Source organism: Mesocricetus auratus, unplaced genomic scaffold, assembly GCF_017639785.1.
Source record: "Mesocricetus auratus isolate SY011 unplaced genomic scaffold, BCM_Maur_2.0 Super-Scaffold_100027, whole genome shotgun sequence".
Taxonomy (NCBI): Eukaryota; Metazoa; Chordata; class Mammalia; order Rodentia; family Cricetidae; genus Mesocricetus; species Mesocricetus auratus.
In genome coordinates this window covers 5,920,632-5,945,180 of record NW_024429208.1, presented here as the reverse complement: position 1 = coordinate 5,945,180, position 24,549 = coordinate 5,920,632, and the positions used below count along the sequence as shown (strand labels likewise).

The 24,549-nt window shown below is 47.7% G+C and overlaps 1 protein-coding gene and 1 long non-coding RNA gene across 2 annotated transcripts in view; one reads left to right on the top strand and one right to left on the bottom strand.

Moving 5' to 3' along the window:
- The window catches only part of Cmtr1 (cap methyltransferase 1), a 43,980-nt gene that overhangs the window by 1,277 nt on the left and 18,154 nt on the right, over positions 1–24,549 (bottom strand). Inside the window, exons 4-23 of the mRNA XM_040732512.1 lie at positions 24,366–24,524; positions 20,299–20,391; positions 18,802–18,873; positions 17,460–17,554; positions 17,280–17,352; positions 14,217–14,415; positions 13,125–13,243; positions 11,051–11,147; positions 10,704–10,836; positions 9,545–9,724; positions 6,879–6,935; positions 6,451–6,508; positions 5,815–5,883; positions 4,702–4,833; positions 3,914–4,036; positions 3,297–3,388; positions 2,711–2,779; positions 1,658–1,705; positions 934–1,046; positions 472–580 (exon numbers count right to left, since the gene is read on the bottom strand). Of these exons, the coding sequence (XP_040588446.1) occupies positions 472–580; positions 934–1,046; positions 1,658–1,705; positions 2,711–2,779; positions 3,297–3,388; positions 3,914–4,036; positions 4,702–4,833; positions 5,815–5,883; positions 6,451–6,508; positions 6,879–6,935; positions 9,545–9,724; positions 10,704–10,836; positions 11,051–11,147; positions 13,125–13,243; positions 14,217–14,415; positions 17,280–17,352; positions 17,460–17,554; positions 18,802–18,873; positions 20,299–20,391; positions 24,366–24,524 (2,090 nt within the window). The remainder of the gene's footprint in view (positions 1–471; positions 581–933; positions 1,047–1,657; positions 1,706–2,710; positions 2,780–3,296; positions 3,389–3,913; positions 4,037–4,701; positions 4,834–5,814; positions 5,884–6,450; positions 6,509–6,878; positions 6,936–9,544; positions 9,725–10,703; positions 10,837–11,050; positions 11,148–13,124; positions 13,244–14,216; positions 14,416–17,279; positions 17,353–17,459; positions 17,555–18,801; positions 18,874–20,298; positions 20,392–24,365; positions 24,525–24,549) is intronic.
- Positions 1,043–7,850, top strand: LOC121134362. The gene is made up of 2 exons (XR_005871455.1): positions 1,043–1,644; positions 3,141–7,850. It is a non-coding gene; the product is annotated as an uncharacterized LOC121134362 (long non-coding RNA).

Genomic DNA, 24,549 nt, shown 5'->3' with positions numbered 1-24,549 from the left:
ACCCTTGGCAACCATATGATTTCAAGGATGGGTACTTTTAAACTGGGTTCTGTCAGTGACTCAAGTTGAGAATTCCCTCTCTGGCATCCAAAAGGTACCCACCTCAGTACCTCCCATGCCTCCAAGAACTAACATTTGCTGCTACAACCCACATCCTACTCAACTCTATTGGAGTTCCTAGCTCACCTCCTTCATTAAGAGACCGGTATTATTTGGCTAATTTTAGGTTCCATAGGGGCCGCTGCCAAAGTCCATGTCCAGCAGCAGTCTGACAAACATGGTATGTCCTTAAGAGGAATGGGACCTTGAGTCATAAGGGGCAAGGCTGGACTGCTGCCACATGTTCCTCAAACCTTGCGGGTGTCCCACATACCCCGTCCCCTCATACCAGTGAGCTCTGTACCCAGGCCTATATGTGGGACAGCTTCTGCATGACCCTGACAGGTTTCAGGCCAATGGAGGGCTACTTACTGAAATGGGGCAATGGAATCTGCAGGGAGTTGAAAGGTAGAGTCCTGGGTTTTCTTGTTATAGAAGAACTTCTTCTTGAAGCTCTTGCTGAACGCCATGGTCCATGGCTCTGAGGGGAAAGGGCGGGTACTGAGGACAGTACCCATGGAGATGGGTCTGGCCAACAAGGACACCCTTCCTTTCTCCTGCTTATCTCTTCCAGCCTCCACAGCTAAACACAAATGGCTCAGGAGGGTGGCAGATTATTACTTCCCTAAGACCTAGCCTGGTCCTGCGAGAGGCCATGCTTACCTGCTGAGAACACATCTATAGTTTCTTCTCTCCCTGCCCCAGCCAAAGATCAGAACAGGCCTCATCTGGGGGTGTAATGTTCCCGGCAGGTACCTCAGAAGTTGCCAGCTGACTGCTGTCCACCTCAAGGAAGTCTGGGCCAGTCACCCTGGCTGGGGAAGGGGAACCTACCGTTCATAGTCCTGACAATGTAGAGGCCTGTGGGCACAAAGTGCCGGTCATCCCGTCCCGTGTAGCTGAGCTTTGGTGTGCCACCGGAGCCCTTGATAAGCTTCATCTCCAACCTGGTCCCAAGATCGGGGCATTCAGGAAGCACACGCACAGGGGACAGAGTAGGGCATGCTAACGTTAGCCTCTAGGTAATTCAAGGTGACACGAGTCCCAGTAGTGTGTCCTAGTTTGGCATAAGAAACCAAAGCCCAGACCCTTAAGCACACTGCTCCAGGGCAGTGTTAGCACAGCTCTGCTCTCCTAGTCAAGCGGTGGGTGCAGGCCAGGCTACACAGCGCCACCAACAAGGGGGGATTAGAAATGGGGACGTTGCTGGGTCATCAGATGACCACAGAGCGCTCTCACAATGAGACTCATCTGTTGATACATTTGCCCTCACAGATCCTCACAGCACTCTTTAGTGCTTGAAGCAGCTTGCTTCTCCACCCCTTGAAAGGACAATCCTAGCGATTCCGGCATCAATGAGCCTGAACTTCTGTCTGACATAGTTACCCTGCACCCTCCTACAGGTGCTGAGCTAGCTAACAGCTGGGATCCAGCCGCAGGAAGGCAGGGAGTGAGGCAGTGCCGGGACCCAGCTCTGGAGCCCACCCTGCAAACAGAATGAATCTCAACCCACTCTGCACCCACCACCAATCTAAACCACACCGGGTGAGTTACTCACCTGACAAAAATCTTCTCCATCTCTTCCAGCCTGTACACCTCCTTCACCCTGTGAGTGGAACAGGAGAGGAGTCTCCTGGGATATGTGTGTGAAGAGCATGACAGGAGGCGCTAGACCTGCCCCTGTCCTCAGGCCCTCTCTGCAACCAGCAGCACACAAGTGAGGCTGCTGGGTCTGTGGCACTGCTCTCCTACAGACTACCTAGGCTTCAGAGCTGCCACATAGCCCCTTGGGTATGTACAGCACCTGGGATTCAGCAGTGAGTCTGAAGACAGGAGAGAGTAAAAGATATGGCAGGCAAATCTGTCTGTCACCACCCGTATCCACCAGTAACCTTCATTGACACCACAGGCCAGACATCCAAAGGCCAGGCTTTTGCCTGCATCTGTCTACATAAACTTTAGATCTTCCTGTCGCTGAATTAGTCTAAGCAGCACTGGCAGGTGTGTTACTTTGAGGGCACAGGCCCTATACAGGCTGTAGGCTCTACTTTGAAGCACAGCCTGCACATCTGGGGACACCAAACCTACCCTGGGAACTGCTCTCAGGTGAGCTGCCTGTTGAAACCAGCAGGCAGGACATCAAACAGCACAAGCAAAGCTCACTTCGAGAACGCCCACGTCCTCAGTGCTGACTGACTTCTAAGTTCATTTAGATGAACACTGCCAATGACTCTGGAACTTTACCCTACCTCCTGTTGATAAGCCCACCCACTCCTCAGACACCAAGTCTCACCCCCTTAGCCATCTCCTTTCACATCAAATCCCCATTCCCTTGTGTGCTACCTCCTTACCAGGAGGCCATGCAATTGGCAAAGAATACTCCAGTCTGAAAGGTAACTAACTCACAGGGCCTGAGGCATGTGTTTCTCAAATCAGGAAACAAACAGTAACCTATCCTGCTAGGCAGGACAGGGAGCTGCATCCCCAAGCCACTGACAGGGCAGTTTAGCTCCAGCCCCTTCCACAACCCTCCCATCCTTCGTAGGACAGGAGAAATAAGCAACAGCCACAGCCCTATGGGGTCTGGGAGGAGGACACATGCTCTGCTCACCTGATAGGATTCATGTCAGGTCGACTGGGCTTGGAAACTGCCTTCACAAATTTCTCCGCAAGCTGAATTCTACAATCCAAACAGAATCCTTAGAGGCAAGCCAGGGGACCTCACCAGCACCTGTGTCCCAAGGCATTTTCACAGCGTCAGTGAGAAAACCTGGACTTACACAAAACTTTCAAGTGGCAGTATTCATGTCCTCTAGAGCCCAACCTGTCTTCTGGATTCTGACCCCTGCGAGCTGGTTTTCCTAAAGTGTAACTTTTGCTTGACGTCCACTAGGACTTCAAGAACTGCTATTGCACACATCTGCTCTTTCACCCTAGCCCGGGTACCCCAAACTGAGGCTATCCACAGTCTGACCAAGGTCTTTAGAGGAAGCCCTCTCTGGTCAAACAAAGTCACCCATATTCATTCTTTACACACACAGAGACGTCAATCTGAGCAACTGTAGCACGGTGAAATGTGCTAGACTCTGGCAGCCAAGGCCCGCATCTCAGTAAAGCGCGTCTTTCCTCCGGCCTTTGGGCCAGCCTGTGGTGGATGAGGGAAATCCCGCCCTCCCTCCCCTAGGGCCCAGGCACACCGCTGGTTGAAGTGCTGCTCTCGGACATCGCTGCCATTCAGCACCAGGACATCGAGGATGTGGATTGCACTGATCTTCCGCTGGGCCTTCCCCTGCAAGGGACAAGCACGCTCTCCACTGTGCAGGTGCTAGCCTCTGGCCTACAGTGGCATGCAGGCTCCATCCACCCAGAGTCAACTGGGAAAGTGGTATCTGGCCTCCCTGCCAGCTGACCCTAAGCAAAGACTAGCTTGGACTTGAGAGCTGGCTTTAGGGGCATGCACCCTCGTGAATCTCAAACACAGTGAGACTGTGGCCATGCTTGCTTCTGCCAGGACTGGCTTTCCACTGTTGCCTGTTCACATGGGTGTTCTAAACGTCATCCCTATACAGAAATAACGCAAACCTCACAGAAATGGCAGGTCTCTTCCTAAGAGATTGCTACTAAAAACACCTGGCAGGTGTCAGGACTGTGGATAGAGACTTTCTGTCTGCCCCTTCCCAGTGTCTCCACAGTACATGGCAACTGCTTTAGAGGGAATTACTCCATCACACATGAAACAACGCTAAGGTGGACGGCCAGGCTTCATGGTCCCCCTCTCGCCTCAGGGCCATCTATGAATAGAAACCCTTCTGACCTCGCCTTTCAGCTCATGCACAATCTCCACACAGAGCAGCGTGTCCCGCGGCAGCTCTGTCTTCAGGTCCAGCTTCACCCAACGGTCTGACTGGCGGCCATCCCATGTGTAGATCTGGGACTTCTGCAGGCAGGAAGAAAGGTAGCATGGACACTGAGGAAAGGAAGGTCGATTCTCAAAAGAGCTTTTACTTGTGGCTGCAAGCAGACAAGGGCCAGCCAGTGTCAGTAGAAAATGTCTAGGAGAGGTGGTTTGTGAAACTTTCCTCCTCAGCCTCCACAGGAGAGTAGAGATGGGCGCCATCTTACTGGTAGGGAACCCTACAAAGGCCTTCATCTAGTTTGATGTACATGTGGAGGTTGGGATTACAGGAACAGGAGAAAATACAAAGTAAAGCCACAAAACAAGTGACTGGGGAAGAGTCAACTACGTGGAAGGCAAGGGGTAGGAAAAAGCAATGGCTGCTTGTCAAGTAAGATGTAAAAGTTAACAGGCAATCCCTCCCTCTGTTAAGCCAACAATGTCCCAGAGGAGGGAGAAGGGTGTCCTCTAGACAGGAAATGGCAGGGGGTGGGATTGGAGAAAACTGGCCACCCAGGACAAGTCTGAGGGCTCTACATTTCAAGAAAAGCAAGAGCCTTGCCTTCAGCAAGGCAGGGATCAGCAGTGAAGAAGAAAGAAATATGCTTGACAAACTCTGGGCACAAAAGAGAGTGGCCAGCACCCACATCTCCAGACAGAAGACACTGCTACCACCCCGAGGCCACGGGAGGCCAGCTGTGACTTACCCCCAGGCCCAGGAGGAATTTCTGCTCGCTGCCAGACACCATGCAACGATAATCCAACACAGGGCGGATCTTCTCCAGGGTTTTGGCAGTGAGCATTGTGGGCTTGTAGCTAAAGATGTTGATGTCGGTGTCCTGTGGAACAGATGAGAAAAATGCTGCTGTGCCGGAGCAGGCTGCAGAGGTGAGGGACAGGAATCATCTGCTCTCTGAAGCAGGCTCTCCTGCACCCTCCTCTCCACCCAGCCACTCCCTAAACAGAATCCATTCCTATCTGCTCGCAATGTCCTTTTAGGCCCTACTAGGAGAAACTAGGGAAGGAAAGAACACTGAGTTTCAAGTACAGAAGGATTTACCAGAGCTGTGGGGAATGTCACCAGAATAGAGCAGCTACGCAATCAGTGACACCAAAAGCAAGGGTTCCCCAACAGTTGGCCTGAGAGCAGAGAATTAATCTCTCTGCCCCATTCAGAAAAATGTAAGCATCTTGAACTCATTCTTTAGTCTTTGGCCCTCACAAAACCAGCACAATGACCACAGCTGGGCCAGACTGAAGTGACACCCTGGAGGCTGATGCCAGAACACTTAAGACCAGCTCACTAAAGACAGAATAGAGACGCTCAGGCTAGACCCACTGTGGCTCTTTGCAGTTCCCAAGATCATCAGTCATCCCCTCTCTCCCAAGCAGACAAATCCCATATGACCTTTAATTTTTTAGAACCTTTTGGGTGGCAGAATGCTGGCCCACACCCATCTTGATTCTTGCTGGCCAGAGTTATTCTTGGGAAACCCTATGTAAAACAGCAAGGCTCTCACTTGTGGAGACCTTAGTCCACTCCTTTAGGTTCCAAGGTTGATGCCTTCTTTTTTTTTTTTTTGGTTTTTTGAGACAGGGTTTCTCTGTATTGTTTTGGAGGCTGTCCTGGAACTCACTCTGTAGACCAGGCTGGCCTCGAACTCACAGAGATCCGCCTGCCTCTGCCTCCCGAGTGCTGGGATTAAAGGCGTGCGCCAGGTTGATGCCTTCTTAATCCTTATTGGAAGTCAGGTACCTCAGTGACACCTTCCATCCCTAGAAAAAGGCCCTTAATATATTGCCACAGAAGCCAGATTTACCTTGATTAGCTCAAAAAACTTGAATTTTGGGTCTGAAGAAGAAGGAGCAACTCGAGCTCGGTCTGGGATCTGCAAGGAGAGAGAGATACCAAAGGTTTTTTTTTTTTCATTTATGTGTGTGGATGTGTTGGGGGTCTATATGTTCGTGTACCACGTGTGTGCCTGCAGAGACCAGAAGAAGGCATCAGATCTTTAGGAACTGGAGTTACAGGCAGTTGTGAGCTACCATGTGCTGCAAACCAAATGTGGGTCCTCTGGGAGAGCAGCTAGTGCTCTTGACCTGAGCCATCTCTGCAGCCCCGGCTTTGGTTTTCAAGTGCCCTGTTGATACATCGTGAGGACACATGTTTAGGCTGGGTACAGAGGAGATGGCACGCAAGCAAGCAGGCCTGGCAAGGGAGCTAGAGGTAAAACATTCACTCCCTGTCACGACAACTCAAAAAGCCAAGTCCTTTCCTCTATGTGTGTAACTACATGGGGTCATCAGGGCAAAACTGTGTTCTTTTGGCCCTTCTGCAGACCAAGCTGTAACTTGCAACATGCCAAGGAGCTGGACACCCTTTCAGGTGGGGGGTAAGGTGACAATCCTGTTTTCATCTCCAGCTTCCTGGTCTGGAGTGACAATGGGCTGCTTACCTCCCACAGTCGGAGGCATTCTTTCCGGATCTCTGCCTGCCTAGGCTCACTCAGGGTGCTAGAGAAACAAAACCAGAACAAGATTTAGACCTCTAAGGGGCCCTGTGATCTTCTCACCTGCTTAGAGGTACACCTCCAACAGTGAAAATTAGAGTCCACATAGAGGACTAACCTCCAAAGGCAACTCAGAATTTATATACTGAAATCACTTCCCTTCCCACCAACTGCAGCCACCACCTGGATGCCCTCCTTCCCTCCACCATCAAGCATATTCTGATTTCTGATCTCAAAGACATTGACACTTGATATCCCACAAGGCAAACTGAACCCACAAGAGTGGCTTTTAAGTCACTGTTAAAGAAACAGAGTTGGTGGGAAAAGCAAAGAGAGGGCCTCCTTTGACATTGGTGGGAAATAGCAGTACTCACGTGTCTTGTACAAAGGCATGTATTTTGGCCAGAGCTTTGATCTGCAGGCTGCAGTGGCTAAGAGAAAGCAAACAAAAACACAATGGCATCAGTGTAGAAGTGTAGCCAGAGCAGTGGCCATCTGTATGTGAGGAAGCTACCGGTGAGTTAAATGGAGCCCAAAGACAGAGCAGAACAAACCTGAGCTGAACCCTCATCACAACTCCTGCTGAAAGGAAGGTTCGTATCCCACTCTTACAGAATTCAAACACAGTGGTGAACTGGCTCTAAGCAACAGCAAAGGCCCCGCCCAGTTCAACTGCAGACATCACTGACAAACCCACTGCACTGACAACTGTCCTTTAGCCTGGCACACACACAGTGTCTGGCACTTAGTAAAAACTACTGAGGGGGCTGGGGAGGTGGCTCAGCAGGTAAAGTGCTTGCTCTGCAAACATTGGACGAGAGTCCAGGTTCTCAGGACCTGAATAAATCCTGGGCAAGCACTGGCAGCTCGCCAGAGATTCCAGCACTGAGGAGGTGGAGACAGGATCTCTGGAACAAACTGGCTAGCTAGGCTAGGTGAGTTGGTGAGCTCTAGGTTCAAGTGAGAGACCCTACCTCAGTATATAAGGTAGAAAGCATTTGAGGACGACACCTGACATCAACCTGCGGCCTCTTGAAAACCAGAGGAAAAGGCACATAATACACAAGAAAATAATGACAAAACTAACAGTGGCAGTTGGAGGTGGCTCAGTGGTTAAAAGCACCCACATCAAGCGGCTCACAACCACCTGTAACTCCAGCTTCAGGGATCCAATGTTCTGGCCACTGCAGACAAAGGCACTCGCATGCACAGACACAAAATTGGAAAGAAAATATTTTTTGATAGTGAACTTCCCGTCAGAAGAAAGGGATGTGAGAAACGTGGACTATCGTTAAAGTGGTAAAAGAAAAAATTTCATATCTAAATAAAATGTTCCTCAAAAATAAGATTGGGGGGGGGTGTCTGTTTTATAGGTTGTTCTCTTGAGACAAGGTCTCACTATGTAGCCTTGCCTGTCTTAGAAGTCACAGAGATAAGCCGGCGCGGTGGTGGCGCACGCCTTTAATCCCAGCACTTGGGAGGCAGAGGCAGGCAGATCTCTGTGAGTTTGAGGCCGAGCTGGACCAACAGCCTCCAAAACAATACAGAGAAACCCTGTCTCGTAACCCCTCCCCCCCCCCCCCAAAAAAAGAAATCACAGAGATCCTCTGCCTCCTGGGTGGTGAATTAAAGGTGTGCATCATCATGCCTGACTAAGAAATACATTTTAAAATAGACAAAACAGACTGAAGGACAATGAATGCATACAGGACCAGGCTCTCCAGGAGGTCGTGTGCCAGGAAACACAAGGGCAAGACACTGACTTAACATTCAGGAGGATCCCTGATCTAACCAACCACCGCTATACAGATACAGACTAAGACTTTCTGAAAGAAAACAAATCATTCACCAGAAAAAAAGGCCTAAATGGATTTCCTTATCAAAATTTTAAAATTTGAGATATTCAACCTGGAAAGGAAATAAAATTATCTTATTTCACAGATGGCACACCAATGGAACAAGACAGAAAGCCTAGAAAAAAATATTGACTACTACTCATTAGCATCGCTAATAAAACTGCAAAAGATTTTTAGAAAGTGTGCCAAGACTACTTAGTAGAGAAAGGACAGTCTGGAAAACTTGAAAAAAATGAAGTGGGACCATTAATTAATGCCATATCTAAAAATAATTAAAAAATAAAATACCTTAACACATGGGTTACACTTACAAAGCAGCAAACAAAAAAACGGAGAAGCCTCACACAAAGTGTAGTAATAAAAGAAATTAGTAAACCAGGCCACATTGATGCTAAAAACTTCTGTGAAAAGGACATAATACAGTGAAAAGGCCACAGGGCAGGAGACTATTACATACCCAAGTCTAGTAAGGATGTACGTACAAAATACATACAGCCCTTTAATTCAATATTAAAAACAAAACTAATGCTTAAAAAATGTCTGAAAAGGAGAGGTGACCAGATGGCTCAGCAGTTGAGAATGCACACGGCAGTGGCTGGGTGCAGTGGTGACATCTTTAATCACAGCACTTGCAGGCAGAGGCAGGCCGACCTGAGTTAGACGCCAGCCTGATCTACATAGTAAGTTCTAGGACAGCCAGGGCTACACAGAAAAACCCTGTCTTGAATAAAACCAAAAAAGGAAAAAAAAACAGCAAAAAACCACACTGCTCTTGCACAGGACCCAGATTCAGTTCCCAGTACCCATGTGGGGTAGCTCTCAACTGCTTGTAACTCCAGCTGGGGTGGGGGCAAAAATAGCCTTCCATCACTCACCCACCTAAAGAACCCTGAAGGGACAACAGTTTGTCACTCACAAAGCAGAAACCACAAACTTTTCCAAACTGTAGTGATTTAAGAGATTACCCTGTCTACAGACCACAGGCTTTCTTTTCACCAGGGACCCACTCTTGGGACAGGAGATGCTAATGTCCTGAGTAACAGTAACCAGAAAATAGCCCAAAGTCCACAGGCAGCAGAGCAAACAGATGACAAAATGTTCAAAGAGCCAGCTGGTCACGGATCCTCATTCTTGAGGTTTCCTTCATACCCCAGCAGTACCAGCAGACACAGCCAGAGACTTACCTCTCATTGGACCGTATCATGTAGTCATTAAATTCATGGTCTCCTTTGATCACCATCAAGGGAACTACCAGGTTGACATCGGACTCCGTGTTCCGCAGCTGGTTGAGTTTAATGTTCACAGAGAAAAGGTACTCCCGCACGTCGTCTGTGCCCACCTTCAGACCTTTGCACACCACATACCTGCAGGAGACATCGTGTCACTCCAAGGAGCTGAGCCTTCTCCCCACAGTCCTTCATTCCACCCTGTAGAGTCACAAGGCTAAACAGCCTTTCTGTTCAACCTTAAGTCGCAGCTCAAAGGGCAACACATAGCCTGCTTAAAAAGTACGCCCCCGGGCCGGGCATTGGTGGCGCATGCCTTTAATCCCACCACTCGGGAGGCAGAGGCAGGTGGATCTCTGTGAGTTCGAGGCCAGCCTGGTCTACAAAGCGAGTTCCAGGACAGTCTCCAAAACAATACAGAGAAACCCTGTCTCGAAAAACCAAAAAAAAAGAAAAAAAAAAGTACGCCCCCTCCAGTCTTCCCTTTCACAGGAATTCAGGGTGTTCACCTCTAGTCCTACTTGGGAGGCATAGACAGATAGGAGTTTAAGGCCAACCTGGTCTATGTAGTAATGCCCAAGCTAGTCAGGGCTATATTATAAAATCCTGTCTCAAAATAAAAAAATATAAAATCCTTCCCTTATATGTAAGACTGTTTCTGCTTCTATGGGGGTGTTCCCAACTGTCCTGCACTAACAGATATAACTTGGGAAGACTTTTAATTACAGATGTCATGAATCAAATTCCCTACAGAAATCTGAACTGTAACAGGCTACTGGACAATTCTGACTGGCTTGTTTTCTCTTATCTCACACATGGGTAACTGGATGCCTGTGGTGCCTCTGTATGGCAGCCCCCTTGCCTGTTCCCAGCCTACATCCCTTTCCGAGTGTCTCATTAATGGTCACACTCATCCTGGGCGAAGCTGAGAATCCCAGACAGAAGTATGGTAAACACAGCTGTGTCAGTGGCAGTCTGAACAATCACTCAGACCAAGGACCCTGGCTCCTACTGGAGAATCACAGCTCCAAAGTCAAGGTTTCTAACAGTTTGGGAGTCCATGCCAGACAGATGCACTTGTGACTGCTGACTTGTGACTGAGAGAGCAAGGCCTTACCGCTCTGAGTTGGCAGGCCGGCTGGTGATGGGCTTGAAGAGACACACACGCTCAAAGCAGCAGTACAGCAGGTAGACGAGCCCCACGCTGAAGGGTGTGAAGAGGTCAAAGGTTTTACAGATGAAGTGGCCCCCTGGATTGGGAAGAAAACCGCGGGCAATCAGTGGACTGACTCCTGACTGCTTTTCTTCCCTGTATTCGCCTAGCCACCAGACACCCAGTAAAAGGGCTTCTCTCTCTTTTCTTCTTCTTCCTTTTTCTATTTTTAAAAATTTCTTAACCAACCCCTATGCATGCTCTTGCAAGTCAACACGGTCCTCGGTGAGAGGATAACTGAGCAGTCTCACCTGTGCGGACAACAGACAGCGCCATGAGGAACTGGCAGAGCAGCAGCTGCTTGCTGAGGATCTCCTGCAGGTTCTCCTGCCCCTCCACAGAGAAGCCCTGGAAGGAGAACACAGGATGGAGAGAGGAATGGGAAGGACTGATGTCACATCCCCACCTCACCATCAGCAGAGCTCGTGGGGGTCCAGCCCAACCTGATCAGCGTTTCACTGCTTGTCTAAGCAGTGTGCTCAGTTACAAAGGACCCTGCTCTACCTGCTGAACTCCTAAACCACACAACCAAAGAAACGGTCCAGAAAATCTTGACATTTACATAGCAACCCAGAGGCAAGAAAGGCCAAAGAGAGGCAAAGTCACTGGTCAACCATGAGACAGAAAACATGGAAGTCCTAAGAAGACGAGGCAAATGTCAGGGGCACACTTTGCCGGACTCTGCCACTACACTGACCTCTGAAAGCCCCAGGTCTGACAAAAGAGAAAGATAGACTAAGGATTTACTTACAGTCCCACTCCTATCCTTAGCTGAGGAGCCCCTTCCCTCCAGCTGGCCCACTCTCAGGCCAGGGTTTGCTCCAAGAATGCATGTTGTGATTCCTAAAGCATCTCCCTTCAGCAGGGAGGTGCCAGCCACAAACTTACACTCACATAAAAGAGGCAAGCAGCCGGGACAAAGGACTGCTCTTTACTTCTGGAAACCAGCTGCACAGCAGAGTTGACTAGACAGGCACTACACCATCACATAGGACAAATGTGTTTATGCTATCATTATACAGCAGAGAGAGTACTAGCTTCTAGTAAGCTGCCCCCATAGGCCACATCTCACTGATGTAGTCCTATAAAAGTAATACTTGCCATTGTATCCCAGACTAAAAGATGCTTCTCAAAATTCATGTTTGCTGTAGAGATAATTAAATATTCAAAAACAAAGGCTGGAGATCACAGGTCAAGGCCAGATTCGTCTTATAGTTAAGTCTGAGGCCAGCCTGAGCTATTTCAGACACTGCCTAAAAAAAGAAAATTTAAAAAATAAAAGAAGGGAAAAGGTAATGTGATGGGGGTGGGAATGTTCAACGTACAATATATACTTGTATAAAAATACCCTTGTGTAACACATTACCATATAAAATGAAACAAAATTAGTCAGTAATAGAAATAAATCAAAAGGCCAGGCCAGCCCTCCTGCTGCCAAAGCAGAAAATCTTTGAGCTCTGCTTGCTGTCCACTGCAATAAAGAAAGAAAAGGCAGGACTGGCAGACCCCACATGCCTGATCAACAGAGCAGTCCCTTCCTCTTAGCCAGCCCCAGCCCTGTCCACCTGCTGTCCCCACTGTGTACAGGGCTCTAGGGAGCCAGGGTACCCTCAGATCCCTCTAACACTCCGCCTGCCTTCCTTCCACACGCACAGAGCTCACAAGGCCCTTCCTTCTCAACCCCAGCTGTGTGACCCGATAGCATATGGCACACTGCTTGTCTGTCCTTCCTCCAAAACAAGTGGTGGCTCCTAGCAGAAGGGATCACCTCTGGCATAACATCACTGGATGAGAGTGATGGTGGTTACTTCTCTCTGGACCCCAAGTAGCTGCTCAGGCGGGCCCCTGAAAATTCACTCCAACCAGCCAAGGGCCTCAGTGCATGAGCGGCTCAGGAGGCCACCTGTAGACAGCCTCCAACAGCAGCAACCAAGACGACAGACAAGTGATGGCAGGGTGTCTCCCATTCAGTTTAGCCTAGTTCACTTCAGCTGGAGGCCATGCCTCATCGGTTCCTCAGCAACTGAGGCTTTTCTGTCAGCAAAGTGAGCTCAAGCAAATGTGTCCATGTGTCTTTACAAAAAGTATAGGAAAATGTATAAAATAAGTAAAAATGTGCATCCCTACTATACGAACAGTGAGCATTTAAGGTGGCAGCTAAGAAACAAAAACGAAAGCATTTCTCAAGGGGGGGGGCACTCAGAAACAGAACACTTACTTAGCATGCCCAAGGCCAGGGGGTTCAATCCCCAGCACAGCAAACAAAAACAACCCTCTAAATTCACAACACATCCTTAAGGCATCTTTACAGAGACAGTTACCTACCCCATCTGCCATGAGAAAGTGGACACCTTTGCGATCTGTGTTGTCCAGGACAAAATTCCGAAATGCATTGATGTTTTCTGGGCGGGTGATATCTCCATCTCCATCGACCCCACCCTCACCTGATGGGACACAAGAACCCTGTGAGGTTACCTGCTGCTAGGAGCTGGGCCAGGAGCTCTCAGAGACAGTGAACACAGATACCAAGTAAGCTCCAAGACCGAGGACCCATCCTGCCTATGGTCGAAGAAGACTGGCAAGAACCAAGCCCTGCTCTCAGAAGCCAGGGTTCAAAGGGAACTGCAGCCAAGGTCACCAACTGAAGCAGAAAACCTTCCCTTTCAAAGGGTTTAGAGCCCATTGTCAGTCGGGATGGAGGCTCAGACCTGCAGGGATTCAGGAGGCAGAGAGAGAACTGCCCATAAATTTAAGGCTAACCTGGGAGTGTTAGGTTGGCCTGGAACATAAAGTGAAACCCCTTCTCTAAACATTAAAACATCTAAGCTGAGCATGATGGTGCACACCTTTAATCCTAGCACTTGGGAGGCTGAGGCAGGCAGATCTCTCTGAGTTGACATTAGCCTGATCTACACAGTGAGTTCCAGGCCAGCCAGGGCTACATAGAAAGACCCTGTCTACACAAACAAACTAGAAAGCAAAACCAAGACAAAAACACTCAACTTCAAGTCCAGTAAGGACTGTTAGGAATGAATTTAGGATTTGCTGACAGATCCCAGTCTGTTTGTCAGGGCAGGGGGACTGCAGCAGCTACTGAGCTGCCACTCCACACCACACACGGGCTGCTGCTCTGTGTTAACAACCTTGCCACTTTCCAGTTAGGAGTCAGGCGGTTTCATTATCCGCTTCACCACACAAGAACCACGATCCTGCAAGGAGGAGTCACTGTGGCCTTCATGAGAGGCTGCCTAAAAGAGTTCAGGCCTGCAGTAAAAAGGACACCTCAGATGGACCCAAGACTCTCATGCCAGTGGCTGTGAACCCTGGTTAGTAGTCTAGGAAGCAACAGCTTTGGTCTTCGGCCCCACACAGACGCTACCCTCATATTTCCTAGTCCCTCCCTGTTCAATGTCCTACCATAGTACGGCTCGAAGAGCTCACTGGAGGCGGAGTAGAAGTCCTCCAGTTTGAAGTCATTAGGGCCCTTCAGAGTCATCCCAAAGCCCTTTGCATGCCACTTCTTCCTCCACAGCACGTACTCTGAGAAGCCACCTGGGCCTGCGCAGACGTCAGCAAAGTACAGAAGGTCAATGTCCCGGTCCTTTACCAGTGGCTTCTGCAAAGGGAAGTGGACAACAAGGAGTAGGGAAAACAGATGACTCAGTGAGGAAAAGAAAGGAGAACTCAGGGAAGAGGCGGCAAAAAAATAAAAACCCAAAACTCAAACAAACAAGAAACCCTATAGAGAAGCATGATCCACAGCTCCTGCCAGCCCTCAACACAAACCAGTTGATTCTCCCTCAGTCACCAGTGCCCTCTGGAGCCTCCTCACCCAAAATAGCCTCAATACCTTTCACACAACCAGGCCAACTCAGACTCCTAATGGAACCATCTCTGTGCCTGTCAGAGTGCTGTTTTCATGATCCAGGTTGTTTCCTCACTACTCTGTGCCTTTTTTGTATCCTGGTAAGCAGAACATTGTAGATGGACTCACCAAGACACGAGCAACCTGCCCAAGGTTGCCCAGGGCAAGTAGAACAAAGCTAGGCCAGAGTCCAGAAGCCTCACCATTAGAGGACTGCTCTCCCTGAAGAGAAACCTGCCCACCTCCCAGCTTCAAGGACCTGCCTTCCTACACCATAGCCTCAATCTTCCCTCCCTGGCTCCTTTCTCCCCTTTTATCCTTAAATTACCTTTACTCTGGAGCAAGTTTAGACTTAGATAAAAGTTTCCAATATAAAATAGATAAAGTAGTCAGCACAGTAGGTGTGCAGCAGGAGTCTTTCTTACACTGTAAACACTGCACAGAGAGAAAACAACGTTTCTCAGCACTGGGGCCTGAGCCCCAAGCTCCAGTCTCTCTAGCCAAAGGTAAGCAGAAAGTCAAGGACTCAAAGTATCTGGCCTCCATAAGGTGCCTAAATATGATCTCATCCTGTGATTTCAAAACCAGTGGCTTGTTGGTGCACAATAGTGTTCACATACCATCCAGCACTTGGGAGACTGATGCAGGAGCATTATTTTGAGTTCAAGTATAGTCTGGGTTACATAGCAAAATCATGTCACAAAGTAAGAACCAAGGGCCTTTATAAGCCCTGTCCAGAAGTCTGCTCATAGAAAAACAGCTGGTTCTCAGCTCTGACATTTCCTCACTGTACAGTCAAGGGCAAGCACACATCTGGAGCTATTCAGCTCAATTGCTCAACTATAATTGAGATGAATATAGGTATTTCTCAAGGCTGTTGTAGGATTAAATAATGCAACCTGTGGCAAAGGTCTTTCTAAAACTATAAAGTCGTCACAAATATAAAATGGCATTATATTCAACTAGATCAACTTCCTCAGAGTCAAAACTCTTTATTATCTTTTTCATATTTTTCTCTCTGTTCTGTCAACTGCAGTATTGCATGTAAAGTGATCACCACTGATGCTGCCTTATTTCCACTATCAAAGCCAAAAAGTAAATAATCCACATTGACTTTTTCTTCTATCACACTTAACAGACAAGCTTTTCTTACCTAAACAACATCCTCAGGCACAAAACCCCTCATGTGATGTAATAATACCTCAAGGATGTAAATCCCCTCCTTCTTTGTTTCTTCCAATTCAACTTCTAATATTTCTCCTTCCCTAGTCCCCTTTTCCTTTCCCCATAACCCATAAGCACCAGAGACCAATTATGAAACCTCAGAATTATTATTCTCTCCCTCCCCACATCAGCCCAAGCTTCCATTTTTCCAATGCATAGGCAATAATTTGACTGGCCCAAACACCCCTAAGACTCCAGCATGCCTATGCTTCTAGCCACTTCCACCTCTGCTGGCAACGGCTCCCTGAAAACACACAAGGTCTGCTAGGCTCAGCTTTCACTCGGGTCCTCAGGGAAAATGGAGATGAAAAAGAAGTACACTGTAGTGCTAGAGAGAAACTAATTTTTATCGTGGGGTGCAAAGACACATCTCTGACAGGGCCATTCTCCCTGGCCACTAACAATCAATTCAGGTCAAGAAGCTGCCTGAAGCTGTCCAAACACACTGCATTTCCCTATGTAACAAACATCCACCCTCGACCTGAATGGTACAATCCTGGTGCCTACTTCATTCTTATGACAGAAAAAGACAATAACTAGATACCAGCTGCTGAGGGCAGACACACTCAAAAGCCCAGACGATGCTGTGGTTTCCCATCAGCTTAACAGAGCTTCTCCGCAAGGCATGGGCTTTGATGGAAATCACTGGGAGCTCAAAAAAAATCAAATCAACATTGTATCAACCTAATTTTCTCAAGATGCTAATTCCAAGAGTCTTTTATGCTGCCTGCTGGCCCTGGAACCTGGGGCCGGGGCCCTGGGAGGGAAAACGAGTGAAGGCTGGAGGGTCTACATGCCAGCTTTACCAGCACGCAGCAAGTAGTCAGGCAGGTGGAGCTCAAACAGCAAGGAACTTGGAAATCAGTTCCTCTAGCCGGTGGGTAATGGGGATGGGGGAGTCGAGTAGAATGAGGGTTCGCGAAGCAAAATCAGGTCCAGGGGCAGCTGGATCCTGGCCCTGTCACTATAAAGGAAACCAGCTTTCTAGGAGTTGGTAAAAATGCTTTGACCCCAAAGGGAATTCTAGAATGAAATCGCCTTTTTTGCTTCCTCTATCACTATGGAGGGCCAATGTTCAGAGAAATGAGATGTAGCAGAGCAGAAAATCATTTTGCTCTATCGCTTCTAGAGAAAGGCCAAAGCCTCATAATTATGATCCCACACTGAGCTTGTTCAGGATAGCAGAAAGAGAAAATGACCCTGCTTAAATCACAGATCTTTAGGGCCTGCACACTGGGACACTCCTGGGACCACGGAGCACTGAAGGACTCTATCTGGGGAATGCAGAGCAAAACACATCACTGCCACATAGCAGGAACACACTCGTACTGAACAAATGACACTCTCTGAGCTACTGAAGCTTAAGTCCACTCAGCACCACAAAATCTCACCCCATGAGAGTCCAGGGGATTTGTGAACATACGATCAAACACAAAGTCCATGTTAGCCATCTTCATTGCTGCCCTGTAACAAAGCAAGATGGGAAGCATGGGTCATTCCCACGAGCACAGAAACTGAGCCCCAGATGAAGGTGGGGTGGTGCAGGCAGGAAGGTAGGGTGCCCAGCTCACCTGTTGAGGAAGAAGACTCCTCGGATCATCTCATAGGGGTTGGCTCTGGTGCGAGCTCGCCTCATCTCCTCCCCATCCAGGATGTCAAACACACTCTGCCAAACGAGAAGACTCTACAATGAGCATCACAGCAGGCCTTCTGGGGCATGACCACGGTCTGAAGACTCACCTCCTCTGAGGAAGTGGGTCCTGTGGCACCTCAGCTCTGAACTACCCAGTTGTGTAACCCTGACAAGCTTCTCAATCACTGACCCTCAACTACCTCACATGCAGAGTGGTAAAAATCCCAACGAAGCAGACGCCAGGCTATAGCTACGTGGTTAAAAGCACCTCTGCTACACAGAAAGCCAGCTCTGTGCACAGCTAATTCTCACCGCAAGCTGTTTCCCTGTGTCATCACAACCTCCCAAAGGATTTGAGTCCTGGAATTCAGGATCCCTTGACTGGGACTCTACACTTAAAAACAAAAACAAGCTGGTCGATGGCGGTGCACGCCTTTAATCCTAACACTTGGGAGACAGAGGAGGGAGCAGGTAGATTTCTGAGTTCAAGGCCAGCCTGGTCTACAGAGCAGGTTCTAGAACAGCCAGGACTACACAGAGAAACCCTGCTTCCACAAACAAACAAAACAAACCTAAAAACAAATCAGGACCAGAGTCTCCTACACACACACACACACACACACACACACACACACACACACACACACACACACGGGGATGGGGGTGGGGGAGTGTCTCTAGAAACAGGAATCCTCCTTACACTTGAGAGTCACCTTATGTATATTCCCAATCCGGTCTGCCCCTTCACCCGAAAGAAGAGAGTTTTGTGAGGTAGCCTTCATTCTATCCAAGCCCACTTCCTCCTCAGAGTACCCCAGGTATGTGTTTCCTGACCTGCAGTCAGGCTAGAAGGTGTGAGGGGAAGCTAACACTTCCCCAAGTGTTGCTACACACTCTGACTTCCGACTTCATTTAACACTCACAACACCCAGAGAAGTACTTTCTACAATTTTACAGAGAAGACAAACTCAGAGGCACCTGAGCTACAAGCCCAAGGTCACACAGCAAAAATACTATAGGAACGAGGATCTATTTGATGCTAAAAAAAAAAAGACTCTAAATTGTCACTTCCCCAGGCCCCGCGAGTATTAGCCGGATCTGACACACTGAGGTTGAGCGAGTCCTTTGCTGACTATTGACCACAGGGACAGCAAAACAGGTCAAGGCCAGACATTTATCAGAAAAACACCCCCTGGGACATACGCATCACGGGTACTTCCCATCTACAGGAGCCAAAAAGAACTAGAAATCCCCATTCCCCTAACCCAGCCCAGCCTCACCTTGCACCTCAGCACGCTGTGAAGCAGCTCTTCCCCACAGAACTCTGTTTCATCTTCAATAACCATCTTTCTCTACAGGGACAAGAAATCATAAACATTGACCAAGTGTGACTATTTACTGGAGAGTGGGGAGATTAGGGTTCTGAGTGCTCAGAGCAAGAAGGGGCTTAAGTCCCTGCCAAGAAACATCAACCCCTGAGGGGCAGGAGACAATTCCAAATCCCTCTGGCTGGGCTCCAGATGGCTGTGGGATGGCACAGTCTGCTGGGAGCTCTGGGAAGAATACCATATGGTCACAGCACGCCCAAATGCTGAGGCTGGAGAGAGCACACAGGAAGGGGACACACAAGCCGTCTGCCCCAGAGCCAGAAAGGCAGAAGGACAAAGCTCCCCCACGTAACAAGCCTGTCTTTCACTCTGAGATGGGCAGAAATGCCTGATACCAGGCATTGACTTAGTAATGTAACAGAAAACAAGGGCCCAACCAGCACTAGGCCTTGTAGGACACTGGGTTTCAGCCCAGCCAAGTGTTACTACCTCAAAAACAGCTTTTCCCATGGGTGTATGTGTGTGCGCACAAATATGTGCAGGCCCATCCATGCCATGGCATGCATGTAGTGTCCAGAAGACAATCTCAGGAGTTGGTTCTCTGCAGGCAGTCACATTGGATCACATCAGAAATCACTCAGGTTTGCATACAGATGTCTCTACCCACTGAGCCATCTTGCTGGCTCAAAGTCGTAAGGGAACTGAGTGAGAGTGTATGTCCAGTACAGAGTGCTTGTCTAGCATGTATAAATTCAATCCTCAACACTCAAAAAACCAATGAAACCCCCAGGAGTTATTGTTTATATGAATGAGTTAGATAGAAGTTTATTAAAAGAAATCAAAATAGACATTAAATATTTCTTTTTACTTCAAAAGAATAATATGTTAAATTGTTTTATTTAAAATAACATTACTTTAAAAACAAAGTTTAGAAAGTAGTTATAGTTTCACTGCTGAAAATTCTACAATGTGGGGCTTGGTTAGAAAAGGAGGGGCCTGGTTCCATGCCTTGCTTTTGCACTACAGTCAGCTGTCCCAGTGCAGGCACCGGTCTCTGGAAAACCCCATTAGACAAACGGAGAAAGTCAGAGAGAAAAGAACAAACACTCAGTGTCGTGAAGGCAGCTTTGACTTTGGAGCTCCTGAAGTCATCCTACTTCTAGAGACCACACTGCGGTGGTCATCAACCATCTCATCTTCAGTTTCCAGAATGAGAGTAAACAAATGCCTCTGCTGACAATGTCCTTGTCACTCTGAAGACAGGAACGGTGTCCTTTTACTTACCTGATTGCAGACATGCGCACTGACACACAAGCTACTCCAAAGGCATCCCCACGGAGGGCAGAGATGACATATCTCCTAGGGCATGCCCCTGCGACATGGCTTCCACATTTTTTCTAAAACTACAGTAAGCACACACTAGTTTCAAGGGAAAGAAATAAATCCTACCTTTCCCACAACCATCCAGTCACTCATTTCCCGAGAGTCAGGAATCTCAGTGGTACATTCTGGAAACCATGACACCTGCTCACAGGCACTGGGCTACAAACGAAAGAGGCGGAGAAGTTAGATAAGGTAGGCCTTTAGGATTCTGCCCCAGCTCACCAGGGCTTCCCCAAAACAATTCAGAGGCACTCAAAAAGGTTAAGAAGGATCTAAATTGGTGACACTAAATGCAAGTAGTCAGACATGAGAAGTGAAAGCTAGAATTTAAGTTCAGCTTCTGAAGGACAGCTCCAACTCTATTTGAATCCTTTAGAAAATTTCTGGCCGGGCGTTGGTGACGCACGCCTTTAATCCCAGCACTTGGGAGGCAGAGGCAGGCGGATCTCTGTGAATTCGAGGCCAGCCTGGTCTAAAGTAAGTTCCAGGACAGCCTCCAAACCCACAGAGAAACCCTGTTTCAAAAAACAAAAAAGAAAGGAAGAGGGGGGAGAGAGGGAGAGAGAGAGAGAGAGAGAGAGAGAGAGAGATTCTGAATCTTCAATTTTCTCTCATTTGTTCCACTATTATTTCATGAATACCTATTGTAGGCACTCAGACTGCAGAATAAAGTGAGACATGTCTTTGACCTTAGGCGTTTAATAAGAGAATGAGGATAGAGAAATACCTAGGCAGTGTCACATAAATACAATTCTCTGAAAAAGTAAGATTCAGTAGCACTTAGCCTCACTTCCTAATGCTAATGCCTCCAATGTCATTCACAGAATAACCCAGAAACCAGGAAACAGTGTCCCCCCAGCACTGACTCTAGGATAGTAGGCAAGCACAAGTTCATCTCTAATGTCTGCTTTCTCTTGGCTTTTCAAGTACTTTCCTGAACAGACTGGAACAGGGTTCTTAACTGCTGTACATGAGCACCACTTGCAGAGCTTTCAAAGAGTAATACTTTTCAGAGCATATGGTTGAGGTTGGTCTGATGTGGGGACTGTACGTATTAAGTCTGCAAATAATAGTACAGTGACTCCAGGACTAAGTGCCACTGGGCTAGAAAAAAATGTGGATTCTAAAACCTATGCAGGTAGCTAACCTGAGTGTCAGCTGAACAGATTGCTTCCCAAGCAAGAGATTCACCACTGCAAGTGGAAGCAATGTGATTAAAGGTAATGTTGCATGCTCTGAAAGGCATATAATGGTATTACAATGCAAAGTCTCAAGGGCAAGCCTACCACCAAGGCACAAAAGTACAAAGAAAACCACTGAAGCCTTCGTGCATGAATCTGGCAGTGAGTTATGGTTTCTCCTCCCATTCAAATGCCCACCTTTAAGCACAAATGTAAACTATAAGCTGTACACAATAAAAAACTCATATATACATTGGACATTCATTTGTTGAACAAAAGCAAAACCAATCTCGCCATTGAAGCCTGGACATTAAGACTATCCAGGGGATGGATCTGAACTTTACACACTGCACTCCAAGAGCCCTGATCACTTTATCGCTGTGACCCGGCCAGTCTCATCTGTCTTAAAGAAGCAGCTACTGATGGGGGACGTTCTTCTACATATATGTTTCTCTTACTGGCTGATGATTAAAACACTGATTGGCCAGTAGCCACAGCAAGTAGAGGCGGGGCTATCAGAAGACGAGGAGATTTTTGGGGAGGATGCAGACAGTGAGCAGCAAGAGACACCATGTAGCTGCTGAGGAAAAAAGAGACCCGGGCATCACCAGGTAAGCCAAGAGCTCCTGGAGATATGCGGATTAATAGAAATGGGCTATTAAGAGACAGCTAGCCAGTAAGAAGCCTGAGTCATCGACCAAACAGTTTCTAATTAATGTAAGTCTCTGTGTGTTTATTAGGGCTAAAAGGTTGTGGGACCAGGTGGGACAGAAACTCCATCCACAAGCTACCAACTGGCTTTGCAGCCAAACTCTTCCTTCCTTACCAGGCAGCTTCTGTCTGAGAAAAATGAATTATGGCCACTGGTATCTGCAACAGCTTCACCATAAAAAGGGGTTTTTGTTTAGTAGCCTATGTCCTTAAGAGAAATTTTTACAACCAACTTTCATACTTCAAATTTAACAGGGAACTCAAGTCCTGCCCCACTCAAAGGACCAGAGCCTCTAAGTACTTGTTTCCACACAAATGAGGACAAGGAAAACACTCAGTGTCTCTAAAGCAAAAGCCTACGTGTAGTCGCAATTGTAGCAGTGTCCCAGCATTCAGAGCACAGCTGCTTACCTACAGGCACTATGCAGACAGTCAGACAACTGTACTGTTTCCTAGCCTCACGTCCACAACTCTGATGTCCCAGATTTTTATTGTTTCAGGGTACTTCTATTATACTGACTTCAAATTCTTTGAGGAATAAGGTAAAAATAAATAAAACTTTATCACTATCTATGCATGCAAATTAATTTTTAATTATTCTTTTTAAGATTTATTTAGCCGGGCGTTGGTGGCGCACGCCTTTAATCCCAGCACTCGGGAGGCAGAGGCAGGTGGATCTCTGTGAGTTCGAGGCCAGCCTGGTCTACAAAGTGAGTTCCAGGACAGCCTCCAAAACAATACAGAGAAACCCTGTCTCGAAAAACCAAAAAAAAAAAAAAAAACCAAAAAAAAAAAAAAAAAAGATTTATTTATTATGTATACAGTGTTCTGTCTGCATGTAACCTGCAGGGCAGAAGAAGGCACCAGACCTCATTACAGATGGTTGTGAGCCACCATGTGGGTGCTGGAAATTGAACTCAGGACCTCTGGAAGAACAGCCTGTGCTCTTAACCTCTGAGCCATCTCTCTAGCCCAAGAATGAGTTTTAAAATTGAGCCTGGAGATATAACTCAGTGGTAAACTGCTCTCCTGATATGTATGATAACTGGTTTGATTCTCAACAATGCAAAAAAAGTTTCTCTGTCTCATCACATATACAACCAAGTAATAAGCAACTATGCAGCACAACAGGAGAACTGTACACAAGCAAACACATATTCGGAGTCTGGGTACCAAAACTGGTGAAGACAGAAGAATGTCAGAAGCTTGTAATCTGTCTCACACCCAAGGGGCAGTGGGTGCCCATTCACTTGTTAAGCTCTCCTAGCAGAGAGAGAGCTCGCTAGCCTATGAAGTTTAACGGTCTACTAGGAATATTCCCCTTAACTATTAAAAGTTCTTTGTGCAGTCAAAGGCTTCCTCCTATCATATTCTATCTAATAGTCTTAGTTCTAGAAAACAACAGAAACAAAGTTGATGGAGGAAGTCCTGTGTATATGTCAATAAAGCACTGTTGGCCAATAGGGAACCAAGACAGGTGGGACTAGGAGTCCAGGAGGACTCTGGGAAGGAGAAACACAGGAGTCAAGATATAACGCCATGGGGTAGGAGGCCTGGAAACCTCTCCGGTAAGAGAAATGCTTAGATTAGCAATTATGGGATAAATACTTAAGTCAGAGCTAGCCAGTAAGAAACAAGCAAGGCCAACAGCTTCATAATTAACATAGACTCCTGTGTGTTTATTTGGCACTGATGCGGCTCTGGAACCAGGCTGGCGGGAAGGCTTCTCTCAGGGAAGGGTTCCCTTTACACAAAGTGATATCTGAATACTGCCGCAAATGTTCATTTCATTTTGTTAGGGTTTCTATTGATGTGATCAAACACCATGACCAAACAGCAGTTTAGGAAGGAAAGTGTTTATTTCCCTTATACTCCACATCAGAGCGCATCACTGAAGGAAGTCAGGGTAAGAACTAAAACAGGGCTGGAACCTGGGGGCAGGAGCTGAAGGCCATGGAGGGCTGCTTATGGCTTGCTCATTATGGCTTGCTCAGGCTGCTTGCTTTCTCTTCTTTCTATTTCTAGGTAGGGTTCTCTGTGTAGCCCTGGCTGTCTTACAACTCACTCTGAGACCAGGCTGGCCTCGAATTCACCTGCCTCTGCCTCCCGAGTGCTGGGATTAAAGGCGTGTACCACCAACGCCCGGACCTCTTCAGGGTTCTAATGTGTTAAAACATGGTTTCAGAGAACTACCCAAAAATACCAGTAGCCATTCTGTTTCCTCCACCCTCCTCAGTTTACCTCTGGTTCATCCCGCCAGTCCACATTCAGCTCCCGATCAAAGCCCTGCAGTGTCAGACCCAAACCACGGCGGCCTTTCTGATTGGAGGTCTCCACGATGTCCTTCCGACCCTGGCTGTATTTACCCAATCCTTCCCCTTCCCTGAAGCCCATCTTGGCCTGGAAAAGGAACAAAGCACAGTTA